The sequence below is a fragment of the Mus pahari genome, chromosome 16 (genome assembly GCF_900095145.1).
Source record: "Mus pahari chromosome 16, PAHARI_EIJ_v1.1, whole genome shotgun sequence".
Taxonomy (NCBI): Eukaryota; Metazoa; Chordata; class Mammalia; order Rodentia; family Muridae; genus Mus; species Mus pahari.
Genome location: NC_034605.1, coordinates 62315101 through 62335774, shown reverse-complemented (window position 1 = coordinate 62335774; position 20674 = coordinate 62315101). Strand labels below are relative to the sequence as shown.

General features: G+C 45.3%; 2 protein-coding genes across 2 annotated transcripts in view; one reads left to right on the top strand and one right to left on the bottom strand.

Moving 5' to 3' along the window:
* Window positions 1–11369, top strand: part of Golm1 (golgi membrane protein 1) — a 40500-nt gene extending 29131 nt beyond the window's left edge. Inside the window, exons 6-10 of the mRNA XM_021215234.2 lie at window positions 2449–2578; window positions 5022–5160; window positions 6394–6627; window positions 7970–8077; window positions 8958–11369. Of these exons, the coding sequence (XP_021070893.1) occupies window positions 2449–2578; window positions 5022–5160; window positions 6394–6627; window positions 7970–8077; window positions 8958–9067 (721 nt within the window). The 3' untranslated portion in view covers window positions 9068–11369. The remainder of the gene's footprint in view (window positions 1–2448; window positions 2579–5021; window positions 5161–6393; window positions 6628–7969; window positions 8078–8957) is intronic.
* Window positions 11370–11585: 216 nt separating this feature from the next.
* Window positions 11586–20674, bottom strand: part of Naa35 (N(alpha)-acetyltransferase 35, NatC auxiliary subunit) — a 51145-nt gene continuing 42056 nt past the window's right edge. Inside the window, exons 18-23 of the mRNA XM_021215230.1 lie at window positions 18561–18697; window positions 17606–17673; window positions 16078–16218; window positions 15734–15856; window positions 13361–13441; window positions 11586–11966 (exon numbers count right to left, since the gene is read on the bottom strand). Coding sequence (XP_021070889.1) covers window positions 11907–11966; window positions 13361–13441; window positions 15734–15856; window positions 16078–16218; window positions 17606–17673; window positions 18561–18697 — 610 coding nt within the window. The 3' untranslated portion in view covers window positions 11586–11906. The remainder of the gene's footprint in view (window positions 11967–13360; window positions 13442–15733; window positions 15857–16077; window positions 16219–17605; window positions 17674–18560; window positions 18698–20674) is intronic.

Sequence of the window (20674 nt, the reverse complement as noted above, 5' to 3'; positions counted from 1 at the left end):
TTCTCTGTGTAGCCCTGGCTGTCCTGGAACTCACTTTGTAGACCAGGCTGGCCTCAAACTCAGAAATTCGCCTGCCTCTGCCTCCCGAGTGCTGGGATTAAAGGTGTGCGCCATCACGCCCGGCGTATTGCATTTTGAAATGGGTCTTTCTGTGTAGCCCAAACTAGCCTCAAGTTTGTATAGCTCAGACTAGCTGGAACTCATGATCTTCCTCCCACCCGAGCATTCAGGTCATTTACATTACTTCCTAATGGCTTCCACAGAGACACTTGTTTCTAAGAGGTGAGCAGCTTCGATGGGTAGGTCTTCCTGGCTAACAGTGTCTGCCTTACGGGTTGTGCTTAAGGACCCGGCTGCAGATGCAGAAAGCACTCCGAAGTAATGGCCTGATGGAAGCTAGAGATAGCTGGCCTTACGTGTCTCTGAACTAGAGACAAGATGTTAACACATTGTTAGCAAATCTGTAATGTGCATAAAATGGTACACTGATCGCCCTTCCAGGCATGCATGCCTGCACAGACCTCCCTCTGTCTATCTCCAGGAACGCTGAGGTAGCCACAAGTGGATGGAAAGGCTTTCTCCCCTCTACTCGCACAAGTTAGTATCTTTCTGGAATCAGCAGGCATCCCACGCGGCTGTTCTTCCTGGCACACACAACTGTTCTTCAATGCACTCATCAACACAGCCTTCCTCGCTTTTTTGATCTCTGAGCACTCTGGCTCATCTTTACACTATGAGGGAGCAGCTGGCAAATGCTGGGGTAGGAATGTTGCAGTGATAGCCCTGGTCCTTTGTGATACTGTCACTGTGGCCAAAATCTTCACTGTCCCTAGTGCCATTCATGGCCTAGGGTTGTGCATCACTAGAGTTTAGCCAGTTAATCCCTGAGAACCTGCTTTGAGCACACACATGAAAGAGCCAGCCGGGGACCTCCCAGGAGTTAGCGCTGACCTAGTGTACCTTGTCTCAGGATCTAGGCCTTACACTGAGCCATCTGATCATTTCCCCTGCTGCTTTTGAGATGGAACGTGGGGGCACAGGGCAGATACCGCTGCATTCCTGAGAGGTGGAGGGAAGTCCTCCCTATTTACTTACGCAGAATCGAAAGCAAGTGAAGGTGGAAATTCCTCTTTGTAGGCATAAAGGTTCAGGAGTTCATGACCTGCTGTTCATTTCTCAGATAGTTAAGTTTCTTCACTTGCCGTGTCCCAGCCCCTTTATGTTTGTCTACCACCTGCGGCTTGACTGATCCTGGCAAGTTTTTCATTGACGTTTTTTGCTTATTCCTTATCTGTCCAAGTTTCCCGCTATCATACGATTGATTGCCTTCCGTGTGTGGAATGTCATGATCCAATGATGCTTTGCACTGCCAGAGGAGATGTTCCAAGTTACGGACTGGGGCTCCTGAGTGCTTCTAACTTCGGCAGGCTGCCCCGTGTGGCCCCTGCCGTCTTCTGGAAACTTGAGTCTGTCAGCTCTAGCTATAGCAGGCAACAGAGCACCTCTTAGCTCCCCCATTTTCTAAGTGGTTCCAGCTCTGCCTCTGCCCTTTGATGGAATGTTCTCACATTCCAGGTGGAAGGCGGTGCAAGCCTGCAGTACACACCTCAGTTGAAGGCCTTTGACAGCTAGCTGTCCTCCAGTCAGTCTTGATGCTGTCCAGAGTTCATTCACATGCCACAGGTTTAAGTTCCTAAGACTGCTCCACAGGCCACTCACAAGTCCTGAGTGACCCCCAGCCAGCCACACACTAGAGAGTTTACAAATTCAAGGCTACCCAATGTATGCCTTGGTAATTCACCACAGCCACTCACAGAGCAGAGTTTCTGCTCTCTTTACTATCAGAGTTTCATTACAAAGGGTGTCATAGGAGGACAGCCACCAATAGTTATAAGGCAAGGTCTGCGGAGCCAGAACTTACATTTCTTATGGAATCAGGGAATCCACAATTCTGTATTTTTACCAGCCAAGAAGCTATCAGAGCTCAAGGTCCAGAGGTGGTAGCTGAGGTTGGTATGTAGGCAATGATTGATGACATCATTGGCCATATGCTTGAGCCCCAGCACCCCACCCCATAAGCCATCTTATCAACATCACTACATGTCTGGTCCAAGGAGCTCATGGATGAAGATACTCTGAACACCAGGAAATCACAAGGGTTTTAGGAACTTGTATTGTTAGCCAGTGGTTTTGATATAGAGAGAAGCGGGGAGGGGTTAATGTTTAACGAAACATGAACGAGTCTAAAGTATGGTTACCAGCAGGTTTCTTCTGTCATTGAATACTTGCAGATGGATACCTGCCCTGGTAGTTCTCCTTCAGACCTCCCTCATCCTGGGTGGGAAAGGGTTGTTCTGTCTCCTGCTGCAGGGGACAGAATGTGGGCGTGGGATCAGGGAGTGCGTGCTTGGTGCATCCACCACACAGCCTCCCATTCGCCTTCACCAGGAGCCAGTGTATCAGCCAGATGAATGAGGTGAAGGAACAGTGTGACGAGCGGATAGAGGAGGTCATCAGAAAGCGAAACGAAGCACCGGTTTCCAGAGATGAGGCTGAAACGAACAACCAGCGTCAGCAGGTAACTTGGGTCGGCTCTGGCCTGGGCATCCAGGAGGTGCTCTCGCCTCTCCTTACCATCTTGTCCTGTTTATTTGGTTCTCAGTGGTACAACAGAGCAAAGCCTGGTGCCAGGATGCCCACACCCAATCTTGTATGCTGGCCCCAAGCTCAGAGCGTTGTCCTTTAAAGTCTCAGCCCCTGTGGAAGAAGTTTGATGCTGTCTGGCTTGAGCACACTAATGAGCACACTAGGTCACAATGTTAAATACTGTGGCCAAGGTCAGCCTGGTCGATATTGCATGTACGAATATTCCCACTTTCTTCTGATAATTAGAGCATTATCTTTTCTTTTTCTTTTTCTTTCTTTTTCTTTCTTTTTTTTCCCAAAGAATGAGTTTTTGCTTTCACTGATTTTTTTCTGTTGATTGTTTTTCATTTTAATTAAGTTATAAGCTAATTCTTTTCTTCTACTTACTTTGATTTTGGATTTAATTGACTAATTTGTTCCATAGCTTTTGAAGGTATACAGGATACAGGATTCTTAGATACAGATCTTCCTTTCTCAGGCATGCATTTAGTGCTACAAATATCATTTTGAAAAGCATTGCTTTTACTGCAGCCTATACATGCCAGCAAATTGTCATTTATATTTACCAAGACATTTTTATTTTATTTATTTATATTTTAACTTTTTGAGGCAGAGTCTCATATAGATCTATCTGTATGATCAGACAGTCTATATACATCTGTCTGTCCTGGAACTCACTATGTAGACCAGGCTAGCCTCAAACTCACAGAGATCCATCGGCCTCTGCCTCCCAATGGCTGGGGTTAAAGGCATGATCAAATTATTTTTAAAATAAGACTTACTTTAAGCCATGTGTTATTTAAAAGTATGGATCTTACGCTCCACTCATTTATAGATTTCCCAGTTATCTTTCTGCTTCCAATTCCTTGTTTAATTTTATTGTAATAGAAGAGCAGACACAGCATGGTTCCTGGTGTAAATTTGCTAGGATGCAGTTTTAGCCTAGAATGTGGTCTGTGTATGTGAACATCCCTTGTGAGGCAGATATTTTCCTTTTGGCTTTCTCAGAAATTTCAATTTTCCTAGAGTTTGATCCTGCTTGATGTTATCTGAACACCCACAATCTATAGTTTGCTGTTTGACATGAATTTAGAAGATTTTTTTAAAAAAATAATTATTTTATGTATATATGAATACACTGTAGCTGTCTTCAGACACACCAGAAGAGGGCATCAGATCCCATTACAGATGGTTGTGTACCACCATGTGGTTGCTGGGAATTGAACTCATGACCTCTGGAAGAGCAGTCAGTGCTCTTACCCACTGAGCCATCTCTCAACCCATGCCCCCTCCCAGGGATTCTTAAATCTTCATTAGCTAGACATCTCTTGACTTTTGTCTTATCCAGGTCTGATATTACACATGTGTGACACTCTGAAGTTGTCTCAAGATGAGGGCTGCCATATATGGCCACCCTCCTACTGTGAACATGAGGGATCCAGGGAGGCCACATGGGGTCTTCTCTGTAGTTGGCCCATGTCCTTGGGATTTTGTTACATTGTTTGCAGACTTTGTTGTTTTTCACTCTTGTAGGTTTCAATTTTATCTCTACTTGGGAAACTGTCCCTCCTCCATAGCCAATCTACACACAAGCACACCAAAAGCTTTATGTATGTGCAGAATCTTTCTCCCGTTATTTCTCTCTGTCTCATTTCTGTTTTTCATATCTGCTTCACACACTGGGGCTTCCTGTTCTACGTCCATGGCCTGGTGAGTTTGCTGTCACTGTGTGGCTGGTCTTGATGGTTCCCTTCCTGTCTCCAGATTGGTTTCTGCCTTACAGGATGCCCTTTTCTTGGCCATGAGATAGGATATGGTGGGTAAAAGGAACTGTTGTTAAGTAGGCTATCTATCATTGATGGGAGACCTAATTCTTTAGAGCTAGAAGTAGATCTTAGCCTGTATTTTAGATTAAGTTCCCTGCTTCTAAAACCCAAATGGCAGAAATGGATAGTCCCCTTCCTTCACCTCAGTTAGCTTCTCAGAGTAACCCAAGGAGAATGAACATCACTGTTCGGACATCTTGGAGTGTGTTAATTTCCGTACATCTTATGACTTTTCTCAAGTTCCATTCCATGTAACAGGAGAATGTATTCTGTGTGGTACAGAATACATGTAAGGTGTCATGGACAGGGTGGGCATGTGGCGTGCCAGGCTGAGTGCTGTAGATACCTGGCTAGGTAAGTTGATTTGTTGGATGGTTACATTTTCCCTGCCTTACTTCCTGTAGGACCTGGACTTACCCACAAGTCTCCTGATCTGTGCAACGTGACAGGGCATGACCGGGAAGATGCTGTTTGAGTTCAGGGGTTCTTACTTATTGAGGGTCCCACAAGCTACTCTTTTAGTCCTGCCTGTGCTTGTTTCAACTCCAGGCCCTCAAGCCTCAGCCCAAGCTTCAGGAAGAAGTCCCATTAGAGGAACAGATGCCACAAGAGAAAGGGGATGTGTCTAGAAACAAGTCCCAGATACCAGCCCCCAATTCAGGGAGTTCGAAGCCACACGTGCAGAACGGTAAGAGGTAGACACTGGTTTATGTTCTCCAAAATCAAGCAGCAGTGTATGGTCTCAGGCAGTACAGACACCAAGGGCCAAGTGCGGCTGGAAGCAGCAGAGAAGGGGTGGATGGCTGGCTGGTGTACTATCTTTTGGGTTTCTGGAACGGGGACTACAGGCTGTCTAACTAACAGCTTGTCCTTGTCAGCTATGTAAGTACAGGTACAGAAGTTGCCTTAATCTAGGGTAGCAGGGGCATCATGGAACTGAAGGGCAGAGACGGACTCCTTCCTAGATGGCTCGTGTGCCTTGGGTTGAAATGACTGAGAGCCTAGCACTGCCCTTGGGGTGTCAGGATACCCAAATCCATGTTATTTTCTAATTTTTTGTTTGTTGATTTTTGTTTAGTCTTAAGACATGGATCTCACTATAATGTAGCTCTAGTTATCTTGAAACTATGTAGACCAAGCTGGCCTCGAACTCACTGAAATCTACCTGTCTCTGCTGAGTGCTAGGACTAAAGGCATTCACTACCACACCAGGCACTTCCTTGTTGTTTAATCTGAAGGTGACCTGCAGCCCCAAAGCCTCTGGTCTGTAGTGGAGATCAAAACACAAGTTCCCAGCTGTCCTGAAGCCACTCTTTTTGGCGATGTTAGGAATCCAGGGCTGACACTTTTTTGTTTTGCTTTTTGAGATAAGCTCTTGTGTGTAGCCCTGGTTGACCTCGAACTCACTGTGCAGCTAAGGCCTTGAGTTGACTTTGCTGCCTTCATCCCCTAAATCCTGGAATCACGGGTATCCTGCAGGCATTCCTTGCACTTAATGTTACCATTTTCTTCTTCTGTTTTGTCTTGAGGCAGTCTCCCAGGCTGGCCTCAAACTCACCATGTCGCCAAAGATGGCTTCTGAACTGATCTTCCTGCCTCGTGAACTGATCTACCTAAGTGACAGGATGATAGGTGTGTATTCCACGCTCAGTCCTTTTATTTTTGTTTTAGTTTGAATGGTCCTACAGCCAGGCATGGTGGTGCATACTTTTAATCCCAGTTCTCACTGTGGAGGCAGAAATAGGAGGATCTTTGAGTTCAAGGCCAGCCTGGTATACAAAGCAAGTTCCTGGATAGCCACCAAGAGATGCACAGAGAAACCCCATCATGAAAAAAAAGAAACAAAACCATAACACACACACAGACACACACATGACTCCCAAAGATTGCTCTTGCAATCACACCTATGTTCTGTGTGCAGAGGAAACCAATGAGATTCAGGCTGTTGGTGAGGAGCGCAGTCTGCGACTGACAAAGGCATCCGTCCAAGGGCAGGAGGCGGCGGATGGCACACGGGTAGGAGCCGAGAAACTCGATCAGCATACACAGGCACCAGCTGGCCTATTGGCCAGGCCTGAGGAGGATTCTCAGTACCCTGAGCGGGAGCAGCTTGTCATCCGTGATAGTCAGGAGCAGCAGCATGCAGCAGAGGAAGGTGGGTGGCTCTGTGTCCCCAGGCTCCTGCTTGTTAGCACATCTTCAATTTCACCAAGTGGCCCTGTTCACTCCTTTGTATGTTTATTCATTATCGAGAGAACAATGTTAACATCAATGGGACTTCCAGGGTGTGTGGCATGCTGAGATGGAAGCTTGGCAGGTTAAATGTTGCCCCCGGGCAGGCATCACCTGTTTCCAACCAGCTTCTGTGCTTATGTCTTGGAAGTACTGAAGGAAGACAGGACGATGGATGTTACCACATCTGAGGAACAGTAACTTGTGAATTCCACCTTCCTTTCCCTCTTCTTTAGAAAGAGGATCTTGATTCAGCTAAGTATCTCATGTGTATCCTGTTGCCTTAAGGACACAGGGACTCTCCATGCCTTGGAGCCAGGAGCACCCATGGTCCCCATGTTCCCAGCTGGATCCAGTAACAGAGTTGAGGCAATGTGTCTAATTCTTTCGGTCTTGGAACAGGGTTATCTGTTGTTTTAGATAAGGGTGCACTTTATCAGCCTGCCACTGAGTGCCACTGCTCAGAACCCTGCTCCACACCTACAGCAAAAAGATGCTCCCGAGGGGAGGGAGGGACCCCACTCTGGTGGCACTCAAGTGTCTAACTACTGGACATGAAGTGTCACAGCAAAACACGGACAAGAGCTACCAGGCCTATACCTGCTTCCACATGCACTAGTGATGATCTCATCTGGATTATAAACAGACAGAGCTGCCCCGTGCAGCTTCCACATCACAGCTGAAGCAGAGCAGATTTTCCCGGCCTCCCCATGTACATACTCTTTAGACGTTTGGGAGAATCCTGTGGTCTCGTCTTCATTCTGTGATCTTTCCTGGTTGCTCTTTCTGCAGAGGACATGGTTGTGACCAATCTAATTCTGTCTGTGACATGGAGGCACAGTAGTCACCCCCGTCCCTCTCTTGGAGTCACTGAGAAGCCACTGCTTGCCATTCCCCACCACTAGCCTATTTCCTCAAACAGGGGTGCTTTTCCTGATTGTCCTCAAAAAGGCATTTAGTTTCTTCATTTTCAGACTGAATCATGGCTTATTTAGGATTTTGTGTGTGTGTGTTTATTTGTTTGTTTTAGGAATAAAGCCCGCAGCTTTTGTGTGCCAGAGTTCAGTCAGAGCTGACTTTTATACCCTCAGTGTTGAAGGGGCGCATTTCTGGGTATTCTCCATGGCATTTGTATTGGGAGTGAGCGCCATCAGTCAGGCCACTTTCTGAGATACAGATTGGGTGACAGTCTGTATTAGTGCTGGTGTTCCAGTGACATCAAGAATAAAATGAAGCTATGTCTGTCTGGTGTGCTGGTTTTACAGGGGGAGGCCAGAAGAACCTAGGAGATGAATACGACATGGATGAAAACGAAGCAGAATCCGAGAGGGAGAAGCAGGCAGCCCTTGCAGGGAATGACAGAAATATAAATGGTAAGAACAGTGGGGTGTGGGAGTAGTCACCTTCCTAGAACACTCTAAGTAGTTGTCTGTTCAGGGAAATTGTTCTTTACAAGACCTGCCAAGTGGGGTAGTGGTAAGCAGGGTTCGAGCAAAGGTGCCCCAGAAATCACAGGGCTTGCTTTTAGTGATTCAAGGTGTTCCCAACAAGATGCCCGGGGTACCCTAGAGTTGTTGATCCAGTCATTAGATGCCTCTAAACTAGCTGTCTGCTGTGTGAGCCTTCTCGAGACGCTCAGGCGGGATCTTTGACAAGCCTCCTTTCTGTTCGAACTCCCTGAGCACACATCAGCAGCAGCAGCGCTTCACTCTGCCTTTCTGGGCTGCATACAGCATAGTCAGTGTCAAACAATCTTTGTGGGTTCTATGCATCTGCTTTTTAATCCATGACCTATGGACGGCTAGCTTCTTGCTTTCTGTGGTGCCGCAGCTAAGCACTAGTTTTCTTCAGGGTTTTCCAGGCTGAGATCTGCATGCCTAACTTCTGGACACGCTCCTCGGTTATCTTATAAAGCACTGTGAATTGTAAGCACGCAGCTGCCCATAGCTAGACGCGTTGTGTCCTGTCTTGTTGTCCTACTTGTTCAGGACTAGTGCTGCCCTTTCAAGGAGGCCACACAGCCAGCCCAGTGCGGGCTGTGCTATCTCACCACTCAGCTCTGTCCTGTAGCAATTAGCTGTACCCATGGTTTCTTTTGTTCTCTAGATGGGAATGAAATTCTAAGTGGCAGTGATGCTGTGGAAGGTGAAGTTTGCTTTATGACAACTGTAGAAACTGCCAGGAAGTGAGACCTGCCTGTCCACACTATTTCCCCAACATGCTTAATACTAAAATATTGTTTTTGCATTTTAGTTCTTAATGCTGACGCTCAGAAGAGAGGCATAATAAATATGCATGATGGGAGTGAAAGGCAGAACCACATTCTAAATCAAGTAGGCATTCATATTCCTCAACAAGCCTGAAGAAAGATCCTACGGAGATTCACTGTGACTCACCTGTGGAATGGATCAAGCGAAACGAACGTCGGCCAATTATTGTGGGGTTTAATCAGTACATTTTGCAAAGGAAAAAAAAATGGGACCATCTCAGACAGTTTGGGGGTACTTTTAAAGTGTCTACAAGACATGTCAAAATTGATCAAGCTTTGATTAACAGATATTTCTTAAGCAGGTCAACACCAAAAAGAGAAATGAGGTTGTCCTGTCTAGCCAGCAGCACCTTGTCATCCTGCAGTGTAGGACAGGAGACTGAGGGCAGTTGCTGGCGACAACGGCTCCCTTCTCGTGCTGCTGCTTGCCAGTTTCTGTCACGGGTACTAAGCAGCTCGTCACTCCTGCACACTTGATTCAACCATCAATGGCCTAGAGCTCTTACCGTCAGCAGAAACACCACTAGTCAGTTCTATACAAGCCTCAACACAAAGCTGTTCTGTGCATTAAGTAAAAGACAGCCACTACACCTGGTTTACTTCAGGATTTGGAAGGCTGAGGCAGGAAGACTGCTGCAAGTTCTGAGCCAGTTTAGCGACACAGTGATTGCTAAGCGAGGATGAGCAAGAATGAAAGTCCCGTCTCACATGTCAGTGAGAGCTGTTGCTTTAAAAGACTGGTTTAAATAACCATTATTCTTTTGATGTACAGAACACTATGAAGTTACTCACAATGTGAGCACCTATGGTCTGTGTTTGGGCAAAGAGTTTCTAGTAAGTCACTCATCTCATCAAGAAAGGCAATGCCTGCACTGTGCTCTGGACAACGGCTGCATGGGCAGAGGAGTCCATGAGGACGGGTTGGCTGCTAGAGCATACTCAGGTTACAAGCTGGATACCTACACAAAGGCAAGAGCAACACACAAGCTGTTATTCCCGAGTTTATATACTGTTTGACAAACACACATGGTGAATGTTAGCTTTGAAAGACTCATAGTTCGTTGATGGTAATGCGTCATAAGTTCTTGATTCTGATCAGCAGGTTCTAACCGATTGCAGACTGACTGCAGTCACACTGAGGACTCCTTCCAGAAACAATCTGAGGAGTGGGGCAGTTCACAGGGTTGATCTGACTCTACAAAGTGCTGGTTAAGTAGGAAGCAGCAGCACTAGAGGCACAGGGCAGCACCGAAGATCCCTGTAGTGAAGTGGATGCCTGGTGGTCCAGCTGTCCATGCCTCCTTTCAAGCACACATTTAAACCCTGTGGCAAGCATGGCAGACGTGGGTTGTCTTTCACTGCAGAGCCACCCAGTTCCTATGTACTACCCCATGTTTAGATGGGTACTGTCTAATGTCACAAGCCATTTTCCTTTACACTCTAACTTGCAGAGCCTCAGATGGAGTGTTTTTACCATACAGCTTTTCTACTCCTAGGTCCCAAGCTCAAGGGGACTTTGTATTTCCTAGTGCTTGTTTTCTATCTTAATCTGGTTTGGGTTTAAAGTGTAGATATTGCTGATTTCCTTTTTAACAAGTAAAATAGGTAAGGACCACATTCTGCCCTCTGGGTTCTAAAACTCCAGGGCACCAATAGCCATGCAGGACAGCTGAGCCATGCCACCTCGGTACTGTCCAGGAAGTAACCGACATCCTGTCTTCACATCTTGATCAAGTTCAGTCAGGTATGCTTCAGTGTTTCTAGGAAATGGAAGGTGCCACAGGGTTGGGCTGGCATAGCTTTGTGAGAGCTATCCAGCCAGTAAGTGTGAGTCCCTGGGTCGCATCCTCAGCACCACCGAACATTGTCACATTAGAATTAGGCCACTGGAATCTTAAGAGTCATTTTTGCTGTAAGCCAAATGAACTAGCAATAGTCAGGCCAAACCACAAAGCCAGATTGAATTTCAGGGTGGCTCACTCTGCTACCAGCACTGCCCCCTTCAGAGTACAAAAGGGAAACCCCACTGGCATAGACAGTTGTCACAGCACACCAGTGACGAGACCAGCAAATCAAGGACAGGGCCTCTTGATGGTGGATCAAGAACAAAACCTGCATCTCAGTGCACTTAAGACTTCAACTGGAACAAAGGGACACACCACGTTCAAACAAGACCAGAAGCTCAGCGGCCTGCACACTTCTACCTGCTGACACCAGCAGCAGACACTGCAGTGTGATGTGGTTTTCCTTCAACTGCATGACTACAGACCCTTACAAACCTGTGTCACAACACAGTCACAATCCTCATGTACTTTAGCAATCTTCTTACCTCAAAGTCAATTTGTAATTTGACCAGAATCGTAAATCCTTAATAAATCTTGTGTTTTGAAACTTCAGTTTTTAGGGTTGTTTGGTGTTTAAGACAAAATCTCATGTACCCAAGGCTGGCCGCAAACATTGTACATAGCTGAGGGTTACTGAAGCTTGACCCTGCTACCTCAGAGATGGGAGTAGAGGCTTACAGCTACAGACTCTGGGTAATGCTGGCACCGCCTGTTGGAAGGTGGCGCTCTGTGGTTCTCCACAGAGCAGCCCTAGAGCAGCACCAGTGCTTTTTTTTTTTTTTTGTCAAGAAATTTATTAACCTTTACAAACACTATTTCACTCAATCATTCATTAAAAAAAAAATGTTTACAATTAAGTCTGTAATAAAACCACGTAATGTTCACCAATGCATTCCAGCCCAGTCACACCCATGGAGTATAATAAACCACTTTAAAACAGCAGTTTTCATCCTCGCCAGGTAAGGGTGTTAAACTGAAAAGTCTTCCTTGAAACAAGCTGTCTGTCATTCAAGAAATCTATTTTATGTCACCGTATGTGGCAGACTGATGTCTTCCCTAGAGTGGACATGGTCATCTTTGCAGTCTCTTTCAAACCAGTTTCACAACAGGAAAATATTTGTGAACAGAGAAGTCGAATTCGGGAGGAACCTAAAAAACAAGCCAGAAAGTCAATGGCTCCATCTGCATGGTTAGACTTCCTGGGTTTCAGAAATAGAGCAGTCCAACAGACTGGTGTGACAGCAGCAGTCAGAGGAGAGAAACAAGGAGGAGGTCTCCTGTCAGGGATCACCAGAAAATACCTAGGCCAGCTGATTGTTCCGAGAAAGTTAAAGGAAAATGGACTTCAGACAGTGCTCCACCAGATCAGGACAGCAACACAGTTCAGCTTTAGGGTAACAAGTGAAAAGGTAAAGCACAAAGCTGCATCAGAGCTGGCCTGTGACAAGTCAGATCTTCCATATCAACACCACATCAGCGTTTAAGTCTTGGGGCCGGGGAAATGGCTGAGCTGGTACAGGGCTTGCAGTGCAAGTGGCACAAGCATTCGAGCCTGAGGCCTGATTCCCAGCACCCGTGTTAACAGCTGAACATGATAGCACATGCCTAGAACTCTGGTGCTGGGGAAGTGGAGGCAGGCAGGTCTTGGGGGCTTGCTGGGCAGTCAGTTTAGCTGAATTGGGGAGCTCCAGGTCCAGGGAGCCCTGTTTCAGACACTAGTCAAGACTGAGTGAAAAAGTACCCATTCAGGGGATACGCCCAATACCCCCGAAATGGCCCTGCTTCTATGCATGTGCATGTGTACACATGGCTCCTAACTACCTGTGCTGACCCCCATAGTTGGATGTGTATGAATGCTTGGCCATAGGCACTATTAGGAGGGGATAGCCTTGTTGGAGGAAGTGTGTCAGTGTGGAGGTGGGCTCAAGTCTTTAAGCTCAAGTCTGGACAGTGTGACAGTCTCTCCTTGCTCTCTCAGATCCAAATGTAGATCTCCCAGCTCCAGCACCATCTCTGCCTACACACTGCCATGTTTCCTGGCACAATGGCAACTGTAAGCTAGCCCCAAACTGTTTTCCTATATAAGAGTTGCTGTGGTCATGGTGTCTCTTCACAGCAATAAACCCTAACTAAGACACTACTGAAGTCGCTACCTCCCTAAAGCAGGTGACATTTAAATACCTTCTCCCCGCAAATCTACTTTGCACGTCTTCTTTTAAACTCTATTCTGTTTAATTTGTAAGTGGTGTAGGCTCTGTCCTGCTGGGGAGGCTCCAGTTCTCATGCCTGATCAGGTCAGCCCAGGAGGTAGTCATCTTCCCGGCCCCCCATTTCTGAGCTCTTGACTCTGCTCCATGCTTCCTTAACTGTCCTAAGGCAGTCAGTGATTATATGGGAGTGAGAGAAAAGAAAGTTGTGATTTTAAGTCTCCAACCGTCTGGAGGAAAAGTAGTGGCTGAGCCTCTTCTAGGATGACTAGAGGGTAGGTATCCTTTGTTGTGACAGTACACAGGAGCTCTGCACTCCTCCTAAAACACACTCACCTTTGACTCTTTTTTGTGTCCTCCTGCTAAGAGCTTCATAACCACAAAGTTGGGCTTGGCAACCTTTAGGATTCTACTGACCTGAAACAAGAAGAGCACTCAGCACCACAGCAGGAAGCTAAGTTTGCAGAGGAGTGCCTCTGCTGCTGCCTGCCGCTGCACTGCAGCCATGCACAGGGGTGTTCAGGGAACCACAGCAAAGCTTTCTTCAGGGACCTGCTCCTATCAGTCCTTAGACAACTTTGCTCACCTCCATAAAACTGCTTTGAGGACTGAGTCAGTGCATGCAGCCTTCTGCTGCACATACAGCCTAGGTCCACAGACAGGAAACAGCCCAGCTCTGCACTTCTTGATGCATACCCCTTAGAGGAGCATGGCTGTATGTGAAGCTTAGAAAGACTCCTGACGGGCAGTGAGTCCATGGAGTATTAACTGTTATCTCTAGTCTAGACACTGAACACAGGATGGACCACAGGAAAGGCAAGGCTTCCCTTAGGTAACCTGAAGCTCCCACTGCTGCATTCCTGACCACTGTGGAGATACACAAGGGCAGGATGGAATGGTTCCTAAATCCCAGGACAGATGGCCACCTGCCTTGAGCAGCAGCTCCATTTAAACATCTAACAGGAATGGGAGACAGAAGTTCAGACTGGAGACGCTGAGCAAGGGGTCTGCCTGCCATGGGTAAGGGCAGCCTGGTAGTAAGTAGTTCCAGGCCAGTCTAAGCTACAGGATGAGACCTTGTCTCAAAATATAAAAATAATAATGATGATAATTTGACATGTCAGAAGCCACACTGTGACCCATACAGATCAATTCATTCAGCTGCTCAGGCCAAAACCCTTCCAGTCATCCCTGTCTCCTCCCACATCCTCCATCAGGGCTGATTACCCACAGCACCGCTCACTGGACCACTGCTCCAGCTCCCTCCCACCTTTGCTGCACCGGTCAGTTTTAGCAAAACAGCAGAATGGTCCTTTGTCACAAGTCAGAGCTGTCTGTCCTCTGCTCACACTCCAACAGCTCCTCCCTCACTATCCACTCCAGCCACATGAGTCCCAAGTCCCTGGGGCTGTCCAAACACTAGAGGGACAGACAGGTCTGTTCTGCATGTGGGTCCTCCCTGTATGCAAGGGTCCATCTCTGAATGCCTACGTGACCTACTTCACCTTCTAGAACTTACTAAAATGGGTTATTTAAAATGGTTGGAATTCTACACTCTGTACAATACATAACATGACTCCTCCTGACCCTCCCCTAAGCCCATACCAGCTATTTTCTGCTGGGGAAATAGGTGCTTGACAAGACTTTGAATAAATGAAGGAAATGTCTTTTGTTATTGAACCCCCCTCAAATTTTCATAACTACCATTTTTATTAGCCAGAAGATATATTTTTTTTCTTTTTGAGACAGAGTCTTAGTATGTAGCCCTGGCTGGCCGTGAACTCAGAGAGATCCTTCTGCCTCTGCGATCATGCCCCACTAGATTATTATTTTTACATCTCTTTCCTGCTCTCTTCTCCAAGGCATTCACTGTCCCCTTAGAGCCTAAGGTACTATCATTAATTTTCTTTTAATGGAAGTGACTTGTTTACATAATACCCAGTCTTTTCAGACAACCTTCAATGAAATGGGAGCATACCATTCAGTTTAAACCCTTGCTATCTGAATCTCCTTGACCTTGTTGGTGACTGAATTATAGTTGTGCTGTTTGCAATGAAGACCTGCGATGCTGAGTACTCATCTTCGTTCATCTTTTACGTTGTGTGTGTGCACATGTGTTTATCTGCAGTGCTAGGACACCCCAGGCTGCGTGAGACAGCACTACTTGGTTCTGACAGATGATGCTAAATCACATGGCACTGAGTGTTGCATCAAGAGTTCCCTCAGTGACTTAGACAGGTCAAGAGTAACTCCTAACAGAGTAGATGTAGCTCAGTTACTCTGGAGATAGTGCACACTATCAAACCATCAAATGCTTAAACCATGTTTGCTATCAGAGTTTGTTCTTGTGGATCAGTCTTTTAATGCAAAAGCCTTTTACTTCAAAATGGTCAAGTATGGAATATTCTACAACAACTGGATATATAGTTTTTCATATTTAAAACTTAAAATGGAAGCTGGGTATTATAATTATGACCTAACCCTAACACCAGGGAGGCAGAGGGCAAGAGGATTACCAGGAGTTAGGAGGCCAGCCTGGACAAAGGAATAAGGCCCTATGGTGGAGGAAAGGGACCTGGTTAAGCTGGCAGACCTACCTGAAATTATTGCAATTTGACAGCCTGTCTGGTTGACTCACTATAGCTGACACCCCCCAGTGGCAGGATGGATGCTTCCCCAAGGACGGACAGTGAATCCACTCTTACGTACCTCACGGTCTGGATTGGGGATATTTTCAAGGATCATTTTTGCCTGCTGAAAGTGTTTACTAGCTGCCACATACAGCTCTGGAGACTGAGGAGGAGGGCTGTATTTATTGAGGTCAGACATTTCCTAAAAAGAAGGAACGATTTATCACAATGTTTAATATGAACCTTCTGACTACCCATCCATACAGACTCTTAAGCAAATGCTGAGAACATCTGTGCCCATGTGACATGAAGTTCTTAACCCACATACTCCAAATCTCAATTATCTCCTTATCATCTCCTTAGCAGCTGTCCCACAGCCTGCAGGATGGGTGGCACCACCATGGCCTTAGGCAGCAAGCTCACCTTGAACTGCAGGTAGTGCACTGGTGGTGGCGTCATCACGCTGTTAAACGGTGCAAACCTGTGCTCGTACCGGACCTGCTCACTGTCAAGCTCAAACTTAGGCTTGCGCACTTTGCCATCCATGTCAAACGCGACCATCGTCTAAAGGAGAAGGGAATACGAAAGCAACAACAAGGGTGATGATGGGCACCAGCAACTAACATATGTAAAACGTCATCTTGAAAACCAGAAAAGTCAAGAGTAAAGCAGACTCTCATCCTTCTCACCCATTCTAACTGATGCACCATGATTTATACAACCAGACTTCTCACCCGTTCTAACTGATGCACCATGATTTATACAACCAGACTTTTCACCCGTTCTAACTGATGCACCATGATTTATACAACCAGACTTTTCACCCGTTCTAACTGATGCACCATGATTTATACAAACCACCTTCGAGCCCCCAACTGGTTATCTAATGCCAAGTGGTCAGCCCTAAAATCGTATACATGTAAGCACACACAAGTAACATATGGACTGACCAGGTTGTAGTTATTTATTTAGGAATATACACACATATACGTATTGTGTGTGTGTAACAAAGAGACCATGAATTGGAAAGAGAGCAAGGGGGATACATGGGAGGAGTTAGAGGAAGAAAATGATACATTAATTATAATCTTTTTGATGTATCATTAATTAAAACTCCCAGGGGATTAATGACCCCATTGGGATCACACACACTCTTCCACATCTCAGGCTTCTGTCACTGCTTTGAGACTTTAAGTAAGATATTGAAGGAGCAAGTACCACATAATTACATAGGACAGGGTCTTTTCCAATGTCCCCTCTTGGTTCACCTAACTTCAGGTGAGTCACCTGAAGTTAGGTAAACCAAGTACAACTTAAAAATTAATACCCAGAACCTTGCAAAAATGCCTGGTATTGCTCAGGCCAGCCATACTAGAGTCCACTCCTACATATTACAATCCTAGGAATGCTAGAACCAACTACTCATGAGGCAAGGTGTCAACTACTTGAGGAACACGAAGATGGGAAAGGTGACTGTCAAACTGACTTGGACCAGGACAGATGGATGACAGTAGAATCTGGTGAGAATCAAGGCAAGAGGGATTTTAAAGATTTATTTATTTTATGTATATGAGTACACTGTAGCTATACAGATGGTTGTGAACCTTCATGTGGTTGTTGGGAATTGAATTTTTAAGACCTCTGCTCGCCATTTGCTCCGGATGAACCCACTCAGTCCCTGCTTGCTCTAGCCCAAAGATTTATTTATTATTATATATAAGTACACTGTAGTTGTCTTCAGATGTGACAGAAAAGGGCGTCAGATCTCATTACAGATGGTTGTGAGCCACCATCTGTAAAGCCAGCATGTGGTTGCTGGAATTTGAACTCAGGACCTCCAGAAGAGCAGTCAGTGCTCTTGACCACTGAGCCATCTCTCCAGCCCAAGAGGGAATTTTAAACATTCTGTACAAATGGCAGTTCCACAGAAGACTCAATTCTTGCCACTTACCTTGAACATCCCAGCACACATGTTCTGATAGGCCTGGCTCATTGTGATCTCTCGGCTCAACGGACGAACTGTAATTAGAGAAAAGAAACTTTTATACTTTCCCCCTCCCTCCCACATTACTTCTTGCCAAAATTCTTTAGTACCAGATCTTTGAAGAACACAGTTGCCTAACTTTTCAGCTCACTTCAGTTATATTATCTGTAGATTTTGGTCATAAAGTTTACATTAGAGAAACAAGAAGAAAAACTAATTTTAAAAATGTCCTGCTCTTTTTTTTTTTTTTTTTAAGGGAATCAGGAGGAGTTGATCTGGGGGAGAGGGGGGAGGGGGGAGGACAGGGAGGAGCAGAGGGAGGAGAAACTGCTGTAGGGATATCTGAGAGAAGTTTTTGTTTTTTTTTAACCCCCCCCCCCACACCCTGTTTATTTACTGAACATAAACTTCATTTTGCATCTCTGATGTAAACTTTTAGACCAAAATAATACAAGTGAAGTGAGCTGACAAGTTAGGCAACCGTGTTCTTCAAGGAGCACACTAACGACTTTGGCAAGAAGTAATGTAGAGCCTTTGAAACATCTGCTTCCTATAGCTCTGTGATTACCTGTCCACACCCACCATGACAGGATAACTCCAGATGGACTCCTGCTTGCTCTCTCTCCCACCTAGTCTGCTTGTACAACTGAGGACAACTTGCCTCCTGCTCTAAGACCCTCTGGTGCCTGGAGGTGCAGAAGAACTGAGAATGCTGCTGGGATCCAGTCTCTCTTCCAGTTAATGATAGCGAGTGAGAAAGAAGCCCTGCAGACACATGCAGCCATTTTGGCTCACAAGCTCTTCACAGACTTGTCTGTCAGTCCACACAGCCAGATGTGATGGTGCACAACTGTCATCCCAACACCGGGCAGCCTGCTAACCTAAGACACTGTCAGAACAGGACTGAGGTGGTCTACAGCACCTTTCTTTTTCTTCTTTGTCTTTTTGCTGCTGCGGCCTTTCTGCTGTTCCTCCATGATCCTTTCTTCTGCCATCTGAGAGCCGTCAGCCCGGCTCAGGGTTGACATCAGCCATGCATACAGGAACTCAGAGAGGTACCTTAATGGTCACAAAGTATCAATTAATGACAGAGCTACAGGAGACAGCTTTGCCAACACAAGTATTAGTAATAATGGACAGGTTTTATTATTTTATCCTGACAAGAGGGACTGAAGCCATGGCCTCAGAGACGAACACAAGCAAATACTCTAATGTGCCCTCAACCCCACACGGACAGTTTGTAATGCTTTCAAATTTGGAAAAAAAAAAAAAAATTTTTTTTTTTTTTTTGCAGTTTGGTAAAAGCAGATCTTATATAAAACGAGCATTGACCATGATCGCTCCCTTTTCCCATTTTACAACTTTTCAAAAAGATTTCTGAATAATTATCTACATACATACGAATTAGAATACCCTTCATTTTTTTCACTGTCAGGACACAATTCACTCCAATCTATTAAGTAAATATTTTCTTTGCAACAAAAATGAAAGAAACTGATTTAGAAAGTGTCAGAAATTATTAGTATTATATAACAATCATTCTAAAGCTTAAAAACATCTAGGCTTATTTATTTAAATTTATTCAAAATATAAGATATTCTAGTTGAACGATAAAAAAAATTTAACCTGACAATGCATTCTAAACCAGAAAAGCAGTTCAAATCTAGGAGATGGGACACACAGTTTTCAGTAGAACCAGGAATAAGGAAAATTAATAAAACCAAATTAAATTAATAAAACCAAATTAATAAAAACCAAAGATCCATAAGATGTTTATCATCTCTTATTATACCTATTTTAGAACGCCTATTTCCAAAACTGCCCTGAAAGATGCCAGGTAGGCTACAATATGAAAGCACATATAAGACATTACATTTGAATGTATTGTTATTATATTATTATTATTATTCACACTGTGTGAGGGTGTCAGATGGTGATGAGTCCAGAGAGCACACATGCAGCCTACAGGACAGGTCTGTGTAGTCAGGTTTCCCTCCCCACATTTCATGTGGGTTGAGCTCAGGTCATCAGGCTTGTGTGGAAAATGCTCTGACCTGCTGAGCCATCAGCGAGCGGCCCACGGACACTAGTTAAAGCTGCCTTTGAAATTGTGTTTTGACGCTGCAGCGTCACAGCTCCTGAAGGAGGCAAATGGGGTCCACCACTTCATAGAGGAGTGCGGAGCATCAAGAGGCACCCGGTGGCTCTTAGGAGGACACGCAGTATCACTTTACAGAATACAAAGGGATCCCCACTGACTGCCGTACAGCCAGAAGGTCAGTGCAAAGTTCCACAGTGAGCTAACAGGTGATACTTACCCACACTATCTGAGGACAGACGGTGAAGGAGAGGGCTGATAGGGCCCTTCCGAACACCAGCTGCTCGTTTTTATTAAGGGCTTCAATAGTCTTTCCTCTCTCAGGGCAGTGATTAAGTTAAATAATTTAACTATAAGTTTAAAAAGCAAACAATAACAAAGTGTAACATATCAAATTTTGACATTTAATGAAGAAACTTTAAAATTGTTTCGACCCCTTGACAGATGAAGATAATTCAAGATTATCATTGTGCTGATCAACACTTGCTTGTTGTGTATTTTCTACTTGTTTTTCATGTCTAAGATAGCCTCAAACAGCCTCTTCATAGAATTCCCCATCTTTCCCTCCACTGAAGGGGAATCTGCAGATCATCTCCCAGTGATTATCCTGCAGTCATGGCGTCTACAAGAAAGCGCATTCCACCAAGTGCACCACACCATGCACTAGTGCTGCATAAGTCAGCAAACTGCACTCTCTTTTCTCCAGTTGCAAATAGAAGATGTCGAATTAACCCATTTATTTTTATTATACAAATATTCAAACAACAGGAAGAACATTTGTGTAATGTTACAGCACTAAAGATGTATACGTTGACCTAGCTCTAATTCTCAAAAGATTTTACCAACTGTGCCACAACTAAAGTAAAAATACACTAAGGGAAAATATTCCAGGGGCCAGTGAGATGGCTGTGCTGGTCAAAGAGCCTGCCAGAAAGATT